The sequence below is a fragment of the Budorcas taxicolor genome, chromosome 7 (assembly GCF_023091745.1).
Source record: "Budorcas taxicolor isolate Tak-1 chromosome 7, Takin1.1, whole genome shotgun sequence".
Taxonomy (NCBI): Eukaryota; Metazoa; Chordata; class Mammalia; order Artiodactyla; family Bovidae; genus Budorcas; species Budorcas taxicolor.
In genome coordinates, this window is record NC_068916.1 from 68,803,429 (window position 1) to 68,817,077 (window position 13,649).

Sequence of the window (13,649 nt, forward strand, 5' to 3'; positions counted from 1 at the left end):
TGTGTTCAATCCTTGGTTGGGGAACTAGACTTGTATGTCCCTGTGCAAGGTCAAGAGTTCACAAACTATTCCATATTTTCACACAAGCACTTTTAGGAGAGTGAAACTACTCTGTGTGGTTCTGTAATGGTGGATACTATGCATCTGTCAACTGTACAACACCGTGAACCCTAATGCAAACTGAAGAGTTTAGTTAACAATACTGGTTCTCAATTGTTAATAAATGTACACATGAATGCAAGATGTCAGTAACAGGAGAAAGTGTGTGTGTGAGCACACGCTTTTACTCAGAGAGGTGGGATTATGTGGCAGCTCCCTGTACTTCAGGCACAATTTTTCTATGAAACTAAAAATGCTTTAAAAAATAAAATCCATTAAATAAACAAACAACAAAAGCTGAATTTCAGATAATGCCAACACTCAAACAAAAAAACCCAAGACCCACCTGAATAAATCTAGTACCCTTTCCGAGAGACCCAGGAGACAAAGTGTTAATACCTGCATCTTTCTGGAGAGTCTTCTCTATCTTTCCTCCGGAACTTGCTGATGGTGTCATCAATTGTGCTTCCAATTTTATCACTCAGTTCACCTAATTTATCACTGAATGGAAAAGCACTCTTGTTTTTATCCCACTCCTCATCCCATTTTGATTTGGGCTCAGGATCGTATCTTTCACCTATATAAAGCATTAAAAAGAGAAGCAAGTCTAAGGACATTAAATTCAAAAGGGGTCTATAGTCCTTATTTCTGAAGCTTTTTCTCATAATAAAATAGTTTTCAAAGGAAAACAGAAAGCTCCCACAGTGCTGAATCAACACAATTACAGCAAGGCACAGCATGTAGTGCCAGTCATTAAGTGGCAGGAATGCAGATTCAAAAGCTTTTGTTTATGAAAACTTACACAACCTTAATGCAAAGCACAGCATATCCAGAAGTTCTTAAGCGCTATTGAAAGGAGTAGAAGAAAACACAAAAACCAACACAGGATGTATAAGCAAAAGAGAAATGGAAATCTTTTTGTTTTTATGTGGTTTTGTGGGGTTTTTTGTTTGTTTGTTTTGGCCACGAGGCACGTGGGATCTTAGTTCCCTGACCAGGGATGGAACCTGCACTCCTGCAACGGAAGTGCAGAGTCTTAACCACTGGACTGCCTGGGAAGTCCTGAAATCTTTTTATTTTTATAGAAGTCGCTTATTGCATTATATTTCATTCCCATCTCTTAATGGTTTTTCAATTATTAGGAAAGTATCTGGACAGCAACAATCTCTTAAAAGACACAAACTATAGGAAACACTATTCTGAATGCTACGTATCTCAATATAGTGTAAAGACTCATAACTGTCATTCTTTACTATCAAACTAGAAAAATAAATGTCTTTCATCGCCTGGGAAAGCACCTTTCAATTATTTTAAAAAGAAAAGAATATTCTAACTACCAAAAACTATACAGACTAGAATGATGAAATATGCTCAGGTGGTTCAGAACAGTGATGATCTATACAAACACCAAGTCCAAACATATGCTGGGACTGGCAAAACCTAGGGAGCCTCTGTGTGAATTTGTGAATTGAGTCAGTAGATCAGTGGAAAAAAGCCCCCAAATCTGTTTTAGTCCTTGTCCTTGAGGGCCTAGAGGAGAGATAGGAATTGTAGGCACTAACTGGAACCTTTTCCATTTCCATGTCCAAACTTAAGAGCCAAGAGTAAAATGTCGGAGAAATCACATGAGGTTAAAAAGAAGAAGACTGAAAACTAAGGCAGGGTGCAGAGAAAAAGAAAAGACCAATGAGAAACAGCAAAATAATCAAAAGGTGGATAATTGAGCTTTTATCTTAAAAGTTGGTTAGCAAGTTCGGATGGCATACATGCCCATTGGAGATTGAACAAAATCATTTTGTTGAATTACTAAGTAAAACTACAGAGCAAAATTTTCTGTAAGAAGTAGAGGATTTAAAAATATGTCTACTAAATCTGAAAGTGATCACCATCTTAAAGAGAACATGACAAAATGTTTTCTAAACAAAATTTAAGCCAGGATGGTATTATAAAAGTGAGTAGCTTTCCAACAATGTATATGTACACTTTAGTAACAATGTGATGAACTAGGCGTTGAAAAAAACAAGTTTATAGGAAAAAATGAAAAAAGCACATGAAAACTAAACTGATTAGCATGGTAAGCATTATACTAAGAAAGTGTCAAAGAGACTGCATATTGGCAAGACATTTTCTAATGTCAAAATGAAAACCAGGTAAAATAGTTACAAAGTTGACTACTTAAGTCTCTGAATAATACATATAGCATTAAAAACAACGTATAAAAGAAGCCAATGCAGATACACAGGACACTGAATTCTATCTCGAATGCAAATGCTGTAATTAGTTCACTCTGAAGTCTAAAAACTTATTCAATTGTCTAAATGCATCTAATTATATATTGCGCTGATTTAAAAAAAGACTACTAGCAAGTAGAATGAGGAAATGAGTGGCAAATAGCTATTTCTGCTAAAAACCACATTGATCTGCTAAAGCTACCTTGAAAAATCTAAAGAATAGAGTATCTATTGAATATGTGGGTAAAAAATTAAAAGACTTACTTCCCTAAACAAGAACTCCAAAATATATTTATGTAATTTATTTAAGAGAAACATTTTTGCCAATTCAAGGATTGACTTGTATGTGATATGAGACATAAAAGGAATTTTTCTGCCATTAGAAACATTAGCCTATTAAGTGCAGTACTTTTTCTTTAATGGCAAGAAAAGCAGAGGAGCAAAAGAGTGAAGATATTTTATAAATACTCACAAAGTAAGAAATAGAAGATTTTTACATGTTTACAATGAAGAATCATGAGATCTCAGTGAAATTCAAATATAAAAAACAGCGATGGTTGTGGATGGTTAGAGAGTTCCAATATGCAGCTGCTAAGTATACAAAGCTTTGGCCAGTCCCTTACACAAAATGGCAAGGGACTGTCAGCATTCACAGAAGACAGAACGAGTCCAAAGGAACATATTGTGAAACAGAGTTCTTACTTTCTGTATCTGTTTCAAGCACCTACCTAGTGACCTATTTTAGGAAAACTATATTATACATTAAAAATAAACATGAGAGATGAATGTTCTAGCTGTCCTTAAATATATTAAGAACATATATGTGACAGGCCTAGATGAAAAACTGATGGTATCGTTACCTTTTTCTACATCAAATTAACATAGTGCTTAATTAAGGGAGGGAATTAAGGATGGACTAACTTGCAGCTCTATTTTTAGCCAAAAATATAACTAAACTGGTTTTGAATTAACAGGATGAATCTCCTGATCACTTTTTTTAACTGCTCTAAATGGTTAAGTTAGAGGAATCCTTTTCTTCTTAGAATGGGAACTCCAAGAGGAAAGGACATATATCTATTTTATTCTTTGTATGTCAACTCAAAGTTTGGTCATTCAATAATGCTTAATGATTAAAATCATATTCTTGAACCACAAAAGTAAAAAAATAGATCCAGAGGATCCAAAGGAAACAAAATGAGTATTACATATGTCTTAGTATCATATATATTCAAAATAGCATTTTTGTCTTCTGTGATTCTTAAAATATACCCAAGAAGCTAAACTGATGTTCAGGTGCTAATCTGTCTTTGATACTCACTGTATCTGAATCCTCCAACACTGTCTGAGGAAACCCCAACATATTTGTCTTTGTTCTTCTTGGCTTTCTTTCGCTCTTCACGAAGCCTGTCATCATCCTGGGCAAATTCAACCAATTCTTTCACCTTCTGGCGAATATTGATACCCTGATCCTTGCCATGCTCATCTGTGAGGATGGTAAGGGAGAAACAAAACCTTAAGAATTCAGTTAATATGTATTAAACCTTTTAACACACACGCAAAGACATGAAAATTTCAACGTAAGAAACCACCTTCAATATTTTTAAATTAATAAAAAGAGGCAAACTGTGTTACTGAATTTTGTCATTTCCTCATCAAATCCTAAGTCTTGAGAGACAATTCTGGCTTATAAGAGCTTGCAGAAATGAACTAAAAAGGAGCACAGATGACGGTGCCAAGCAAAATCAATTAAATATCCACTAAAAAGGATTACTAACAATAACCATACAAAAATGGACTAATATCCAAAAATGTTTTCTCTTTCTATAGTATTTTAACAAAACAAAATCTACATTTTAATGACTGAAAAGCACCTAAATGCCTTCCTCTCCCCAATACAAGTTTGAAAACACTAATTACCAGGATTTAGTATAGCTGAAAAACTGAAATTTTAAAGTGTTTTCAACTGGGGTATACTACAAAATGAAATGTGGTTCATTCTGTATCCTCTTTCACATTCAAAACACACTCTGGCCTTGCTGCCTTTGCACAGTAAATATTATTTGGTGGGAGGAAAAAAACCCCAGCTTCAAACAGATGTGTGTGTTTTGGAGCTCTAACCTTTTCTTCCCATATGATTAAAGCTATTCCTTTATGGACACCACAGGGGACCAGTCTCCAGTGCATATTTTAATATAAACCCGAACACTCATGTTGTGTTGGTTCTGTTGTTATTAGCCAGTCTTTTCTGCAAGTTCTTGTCTTCACTAATTAATACTCTAGGGCCCCACGTCTTGGATTCTGCACTCGTCACACAACCAGCAACAGTCACATTCTAATTAGAGCAGAGAAGCTTCTAAGCTGGTTCAGGTGACTGACAACTCCAACTACTGTTTTAATTTGCTTATAAGGTTTTTCTATTGCTCACCTACAAAGTGGTAATTTTCCAGGGATCGCAAATCATAAATGTGTTCTCTGGCACTTGTAACAACACGCTCTGATCCATTCCTTATGAGGTAAGCTAGGAGCAGCAATGACTGTAAAAATACAAAGCACCAAATGATTTAACAAAATAAATTCTGGTAGAGCTCTGGTAAATAGCTTAAAAAAAATAAAATCTAACAGCAAATAAATAATCTGTATGTGTGTGTGTGTGTATATGTGTGTGTGGGGGGGCGGAGGGCGTTCTTTACCATACATTAGACTTTAAGTACATTTAAAACCTCATATTTTCAATTTAGAGTTCCTCTTACACCAAGCATAATAAATAATTATAAAACGTCAACTGGATACATGTGTCAAAAGATTTTTAAAAAATTAGATGTTAGGAAAAATCTGAATGTATGATATAAATGAACACTAAGCTTTTAGAAAGCTGATTCAGTTTTACTGTTAGAAACGTTAGTTTAAAGAAAATAATTATTTGGTAATTATATGATCTCACAGCACTTTTCCCAAATAAAATTTAACTTGGGAGGTTTGTGATGTAGCTTTTGTTTAAAAAACTTGCTACCAACAAATATGAGAAAAAAACATTAAGAATTTCTTTTTGAGATGATGAAAACTGTTCTGATTTAGACAGTAGTAACAACGCACAACTTTGTGAATGCACTAAAAATCACTGAATTCTCAATTCTAAACTTTGTTTGGAACAAACCTCACATAAAGATGATTAGACCTATGAAAATCTAGTTAGGCTGGAGAATTGAGGGACAAAAAACTCATCTGAGCAGGAATTTATTCTTTAAAAAAAGTAGTTTACTCTAGAATTATTAAAACAAAACTCTAATTATAAAAAATTAATTTATAGGAATTTAAACTATTTCATCACTACTACTGTACAAGCTAAAGAAATGACAGTAAATGTTTTCAGAAACAAACAACATCAAAAACATAGAACTAAATAAAGCAACTAATTTTTAACGCTGAAAGCCAGAAATGTTACTTTTAAAGTTTCATATATGAATATTATAATGACATTTTGGAAAGCATAAAAAAACTGCAAGCAGCAAGAAAATATAGTGGAGGTGGAAGAACCGCTTACTATCTTGTTTAGAATTCTACACTATATGATGAGATCAGAATTAAATGAAAGGATTCTAACAGAAGAGTACATATATGCAAGTTTTAAAATGTTAGAATTTTAATGATTTAGAATTTATTTTATTATATTTAAAAATGACACATTTCTGGTGCACAATACTGTAACACTACTGGAAAAGTTTTATGTAGAGATGACAAATGATATTAGAGGGTGGTTTTTATCTTAAATGCTCAAACACTAAACACAGATACTACTATAGATTCATTACTTTCAATATGCTCAAATATATGAATAGCTGTTTATGGTGACTAAAAAACACAACTCAAATAGCAAATCAATTTTTTATCTGTTTTAGAATATTCTATTCTAGGATTCAGTGTCTATCATAATCACTTATGTATGTACACTTTAAAATTTCACGTCTTCTACATGTCAAGTAATAAGCACAGACTAATACCCATACCTTATAAACTCTTCTCCAATTTTTTTTGTTGTCTTTTAACATTCGTGACCAAAGCATGTTCATAAGTTCTGGAAATTGTTCATACATAAAGGTAGCCCTGAAAAAAGAACAGTTTTCCTCAAGAGTTTGTAGTATGTTGATTTTGACAGTAGATGGCAGGCTTGTTCTAAGTTACTGTATTTTCCTAAATAGCTTTAAAAAATAAGTTTAATTAAAAAAAATTTAGATATGGTACCTTAAAAATGTCTATTTTATATAGTATCTAGCATGTAAATCCCACTAATATCATATTTCATAAGCCCTTCATTCAGTGGCATAGTCAGCCAGATGTTTGTCAGGAAAAAAATTTCCTAGTTTTAAGTCATTTTATATGCATTTGTCAAAATTTTACATAGTTAAGCTACAGGAAGTCTCTAAACTTCATTGAAAAAGAAAAATTTTGTTTTACTTTATTGAGCTAATATTTAGAAGGAATGGATCCTTATAAAATTTCCTGCACTGATATCAGAACGATTATATGCAAAATTTATTATATCTGGCAGTTGAACAGTTTAAAACTGAAAGCAAATTTCACATTTCTGGGTAAAGATAGTTGCATTCTTTCTACACCGCTGAGTCAAATTATCACTTACTTGGCAATCTCTCCCATGAGTTGCCCAGAAGGTCCCCAAGGATCGTCATTCGTTGCTTCTCGAACCTTAGACTCGATCTCTGAATAATTCATAACCACATTGGTGCTGAAGACAAAAAAAATGCACGCACATACACACAAAGATTAGCATCAAAACTGAGAAACACATGAAAACTTAATAATGACACTACTGGGTGTCCTAATGAGATACCTCTACAGGGTGGGAAAGAAAACATCTTTTGTGCACAAGCTACCCTTAGGACACTATATAACACATTTAAGTTATCTTTAGGAAGATTTTACTATTCCATTAGCCTTCAAGAATATAAATGAGAGATTACATTAGAGCTGGCGTAAGTCCAGTAAAAAATGGCTTTAGGTCAAATTAAAAAGGAAATTGAACATGCTAAAGTCTATTATAAAACTAACTTGTCAGTTTGCTGACCAGACCTGGTTTACATTCAGTCTTAGGTTCCCTGTTTACAGAAATTCTTTAAGTTAATGAGCAAAATTATGTAGAAGCTGAATATTATTTATACTGTATTTAAATTAACACACAATAAAAAATCAAACATAACACTAAAGATGTCTAGAATCACTATGGATTTTAACTGTAATCCTTGCCTTTTTTCATTTACTGTACCACATACATTTTCTATGTCACTGTAACCCTTACTTTTAATGGCTACATAATATTCCATCAGAGGATCATATGACAATGTATTTAATTTTCACTTAAGACTTCATCAGTGGTCCAAAACATGGGTTCTAGGAGTCAGAGAGATCTGACTAAAATTACTTTGTGATATTTAGCAAAATTATTTTACTTCTCTTAGTTTTCTTAAATGTAAAAATGGGAATAAGGAGGAATACTATTTACTACCTCAAAGAGTAACATATCAAATGGTATACCATGGTACAGTGTCTAGCTAATATCCCCTATTAGAACTTTAAAATATTAAGTAATATTTTTATAAGAAAGAACTACCATTGAAAAAAGCACCTTACAATTAAGATATGAGGTGGCAAAACATCTGGTTGTTAAAAAAGAATTTCTCATGCTTAAATGGATTTAAGAATTCAAAAACATTCTGAGGAATAAATACTTTGAGAATGTGACATACTGTAGTAGTGCTCATTTGACATAGAGAGCTCCAATTATTACATAAAAAATTATTGTAACAGATGCCTGTGAATTTGGTAATTCAAATCTTCCACTTAAAACTGAGTTTTAGCAATAATCAAAAAGTGAGAATTTGTTAACTACTATGGGCAGAGACATTACTTTGCCAACAAAGGTCCGTCTAGTCAAGGCTATGGTTTCCAGTGGTGATGTATGGATGTGAGAGTTGGACTATGAAGAAACCTGAGCACCGAAGAATTGATGCTTTTGAACTGTGGTGTTGGAGAAGACTCTTGAGAGTCTCTTGGACTGCAAGGAGATCCAACCAGTCCATTCTGAAGGAGATCAGATTTCTTTGGAAGGAATGATGCTAAAGCTGAAACTCCAGTACTTTGGCCACCTCATGCGAAGAGCTGACTCACTGGAAAAGACTCTGATGCTGGGAGGGATTGGGGGCAGGAGGAGAAGGGGACGACGGAGGATGAGATGGCTGGATGGCATCACTGACTCGACGGACGTGAGTCTGAGTGAACTTCGGGAGTTGGTGGTGGACAGGGAGGCCTGGCGTGCTGCGATTCATGGGGTAGCAAAGAGTCGGACACGACTGAGCGACTGAACTGAACTGATGGGCTTCCCGGATGGCTCAGATGGTGAAGAAGCTGCCTGTGATGCAGGAGACCCTAGTTCGAAGGCTGGGTTGGGAAGATTCCCTGGAGAAGGGAATGGCTACCAACTCCAGTATTCCTGCCTTGGAGAAACAATTCCCACGACAGAGGGGCCTGGTGGACTATAGTCCATGGGGTCACAAAGAATCAGACACAACTGAACAACTAAACATGATGTGACAATGACATTAGCTATATCTATCCCACTTTTGTTATATGGTTTTTCAGTTATCAAAAAAGTTACATGTTTTAAGTAATGAAGTTTTGTTAATAACTGGCACTCAAATCTCTCACATATAAACTTCAAATTTATTACAAATACTTAAATTAATAAACAGTACTAGTTCAAATCTTAAAGGAACCATTATGTATAAATGACTTGCCAAATCACAAAACTAATCTGGCTTCTAGGTTTACATTCAGAATTCAGTTCTATTAAGGTAGAAAAGTGAAATTCTATTACTTTCTTTCAAATCTTAGAGAAAGCTACACTGGTTTGATAACACAAATACAAATTATTTCCCTAGCACTAAAATAAATCCATGGTCTCTACTGCCTCTTTAAAATTTAAGACTATTAATGAATGGACTTTTATAAAAACCCAGTAATCATTCTATCGGCAATTTTATGTATAAATATAAAGAGATAATTTTTTTCCTAATTTTTGCTAACAGTGGAACCAAAATAAAATCAAGGCAGCCAATGGCATATCTGCAATTTAAGATGCCACAAAAAAACAGATTTCAAAATGCTTTTGTTTATCTTACTGGTTGAAAAATGCATGCATTAGGGAGTTAATAGTGTCAATGCAGTGTGGGAATGAACAATAGCAATTAGGATTAAAATTCATCCAAGAATTTCATGACCAAGAAAGCACTTGAAATTGTTTGCACTGTTTAATTTGTTGAAGAACGAGATGAAAAGAGTTAATCTCTAGTCCATGTACATGAAATATTTTTACAAGAGCCTTCATAAATGCTGCAGCTTTCAGAACACTACTTTCCTTGTTCAAGTTACAAAAGCCCATGGGTCAAATGAGAAAGGTCCTGTTTCCCTAACCCTTCACAAGATCCTTAACTGAAGGCCTGTGTGTTTGAGCGCTGTGTGTTCAAGAGGAAGAGGTGGCAGAAAGCCAATAGCTTAAGAATCTCCTATTTCCTTGGTTGAAAAACAATGGCAACTATGTAAAAGGACAACTTGCCATTAGAACACACTCACAATACAAAATGGCAACAATATGGAAAAATATGGCAACAATAGTAAGAAAAAGTAACAAAGTTAGAAAACTCCATGAAAAGTATCAGGTTCTATTTTGAAACCATTTTCCAATGAAACCATTGCTTTCCAGAAATTGAAACCACTCAGGATAAGATCTAATGGCATCAAGAATTCCAAAATGAAGTATTTTAAAGCTACACTTAATTCAGGAACAAATGTAAACTAAAACAAAACGACACTGTATAGTTTGGCCTTATTCCAGGTTATTTAAAAATAATTATTTCTAAAAAGGTAAAAATAGCATTTTGATCCTTCCCATCCATGTTTTCTATTGCCCCCAATCCACACCCTGCCCATAATTCTAGCGACCTTTTTAAGAAAGGAAAATAACTCCCTGCTTTCTCCCATAAATGAAAAGCTAAAAAAAAAAAAAAAAAAAAAATCATGTCCAGATGTGAAAGGAAAACACAGCTAGCTTAATTCCTAAAACTTACCACTGACACAAATGTTTTAAGAATGGATAATTCAGACACTAGAGGGGGATCTCTCATCAGTTTTTTAAAACACAGAAAATTCAGACAAAGGTTGAGGATCCACTCCACAAACAAAATTACAGGAAATTACCAGGGAATGACCATGTGCTAAAGATTTTTACCTTAAAGCAATACAGAACTACTGCTTTTTATAAGGATAAAACCCACAATTGAAATCAAACCACTTACACACTTTCACATTTGCTCCTTATAACATCCCAGCAATAGGATACAAGACTGACTACCAGTCTCCAAGAGGAGTACTTAACTCTGAACAACCCAGCACTACACTCAAATCACTGGATTTTCAATTTCCAACTACTAACAGTTACATCCTCAAGTCCTCTACATACACTGCTATGGCTATATGAACAGTCAATATTCAATTAATGTCTAATATTCAGTTATTCAATTTGTAAACAATTAGTGTTTATTTTGGCCCTCCTCTTTATTCCCCATTTTCTCCTTATTTCACTGGTCACTACTGATAAAATACCACATTATTTTACTTGGTAATAATTTTGGTCCAGGGTTTAGAGGCAAAATTGGTTGAAAGTAAAAGCTAAAATGGAGTTTTGACCTACAGATGGTCAATGATTCTTCTAACATCCTTAAAGAAGAATCAGTAAAATAACAGACAAGAAAAAACTTAGTCTTATGGACTTTTTTTTCTGCCAAAAATTCAAGAATATTCTTTGCTAAAACAAAACTACAAACCAAGAGAAAAGGTAAAGTATGGGTATAATCCAGTCCTAACTGCTAACAAAGGATAATGAAAATTGAAACTGATTTAGTAAAAAGTCTTTTTCCTAGCCTGCTTTTAAATTTTACATTTAAAAAATGAAATCAAATGGGTCCATATTTTTAATAGTTTCTACTTTTTGTTTCAAAGTTACTATAAAGACTTCATTCTGAGTTCAGGAGAAAATATTTAGCAGTATTTTCTATTGGACAGTTTTCAGTTTGTGTTTTTTCATACGAACATCCACACTTACATACATAAGAGAGTCAGAAAAACAGAGGCAGAGACAAGAGACAAACGCAGCATTCAAACTAATGGTTTTAAATAATGGTTTTTTTTTTTTCTTCAAACTATTTTCTTTTTCCCGTATTTTCCAAAATTTCCCCCATGAATATTATATTGTAACAAAGGGGAAAGTATTAAAATGCCATTAAGAATACAAATGAGTATTATATCATCATTAGCAACATTTTAACTATTAATAGGCAAATAAGCATCATGGTAGATCAAATGAGTATTATTTGTACTTCCAATGTCGGACTGAGCAATTGAACTGAACTGAACTCAACTGAATGTCTTATTATTATCAGACTAATAATTGCAGCAAACTAGTAACTACACATATGTATGTACACATCCTAAAATATGTATACCAAATGCTACCTGTGTAAAACCACAGGGATCAACTTAGGGACCAATATTGAAATTAACTTGCTTTAAAAAACACTGTATTAGAGAAGAATGATTCTAGATATTAAAATCTATATTTAAAAGTGACCTCTCAATGCCACAGATTTCAGAATATACTTTTATGATATAGGTAAAATTATCATGCTCCCTCTAAAATAATCTTTTTAAAACTTATTAAAAACAATAACATACTCTTAAAATAAACACTGATAAAAGACAGTTTTCTCAGGTAACAAGTTACATAAGCCAGGAAAATCTGTTCCTTTTAAAAAATGTTTCTAACCAAAATAGCAGGGAAATAATTTTAAAAATACTTGCTCTAAAAGCTAGTTAATGGACCATGTGACATTCATTTTTCATCAGGGGATGATGGTCTTCACCACATTGCCCTTATTTGCAAGCTGAACAATTACAGGTTCAATACTCATATTTTAAAACCAAGTTAGATGTTACTACAATCCTGTGAATGCTATCAAATTTATGGTCAATAACCAAGAAGTCTAGTACTCCTAAATTCGACAAATACATAACCTTCATTTTTATCAAAAAATCTTACTGTATAGAAATGGGGAGGGGAGGTGGGAAAATTGGTTCATCTACTTGGCTGGGTATTTGCTACCCATTAAAAAAAAAAAAAAGCCCTTTCTGGATCTGAAAATGAAACACAAAGCAATGAATAATGTCCTAACACAAGTAATGGTTCAGTACAGAAATTAATGCTGCTAAAGCCGATATTATCGTGTTTGATTACATAGCATCTTAGTTATAAAATAGCTACAATGCTAAAACAAAGAAAAAAACTACAGTACTCCCTCCATAAGAAAACTAGCAAGTTAACTATTGAAAACTACTGAAGAAACAAAATAACAAACCCAATGCTTGCCACTTTCTCTTCAGTGCTGCCACTACTAGCAAAGTCCCTCTACCAAAAAGTAATTTAAAAATTTGAGAGAGGAGGAAGGGAAAAATATTTAATAGCATCTCTTTGGTAGAGAAGTTTAAATAAAACTTACACTCAGGATGAAAAGACTAGTAAATACCAATAGATATCCAAACTGTCAGGGTTTTGAATTCTAATTAAATGTAGCCCATTTCCTATTATGCCATAATGCTGCAGAATCAGAGAATTAATAGTATCACCTAAGCTAATAGTCTACTAGTTAATATAGTTTATATGTAAGATGATATCACAAGTTATGCTACAAAAAGAACTAAATGCTGAATTAGTATTTTAAAAAATATATTCTTGGTCATGGAAATTACATTTCCTTTGGTTTTACTAAAATTAAATACAAACTAACCAGTTAAAAAGGAGGAAACCAATGTACTCCTCTCTTAAACATACATATTCTTAAAAGCAATGCAAAGAAAACATCAGTTTAAATAGGAAATAACTGAGACTGAAGACATCTAAAATCTGAGGCTCTGTTAACCATGCCCCTGCAGTAACAAGATTTCAGAAAAGAATAACCAAGCTACTTTTAAAAAATTACCTTATATCAATCTACTTCCACTTATAAATATGTACTGACAATATGCTCATGTGCATATTATTTATGACCACTTATTTACACAGTGGACTATGCTGATTATGTACCTTCTGTTTTCCTTTTCACTTTTCAAGAGAAGAACATTAAAATGCTAAAATATTTAACCTGCTACTTTTAAAAATAACCAACAAGAATAATAGGCACTGAAATATTATATCTCATT

General features: G+C 33.3%; 1 protein-coding gene across 2 annotated transcripts in view; it reads right to left on the reverse strand.

Moving 5' to 3' along the window:
- Positions 1-13,649, reverse strand: part of CLINT1 (clathrin interactor 1) — a 59,446-nt gene that overhangs the window by 19,666 nt on the left and 26,131 nt on the right. For both annotated transcript variants that reach the window (XM_052643010.1, XM_052643009.1), the window contains exons 2-6: positions 6,967-7,071; positions 6,335-6,431; positions 4,756-4,864; positions 3,649-3,813; positions 499-676 (exon numbers count right to left, since the gene is read on the reverse strand). In XM_052643010.1, the coding sequence (XP_052498970.1) occupies positions 499-676; positions 3,649-3,813; positions 4,756-4,864; positions 6,335-6,431; positions 6,967-7,071 (654 nt within the window). The remainder of the gene's footprint in view (positions 1-498; positions 677-3,648; positions 3,814-4,755; positions 4,865-6,334; positions 6,432-6,966; positions 7,072-13,649) is intronic.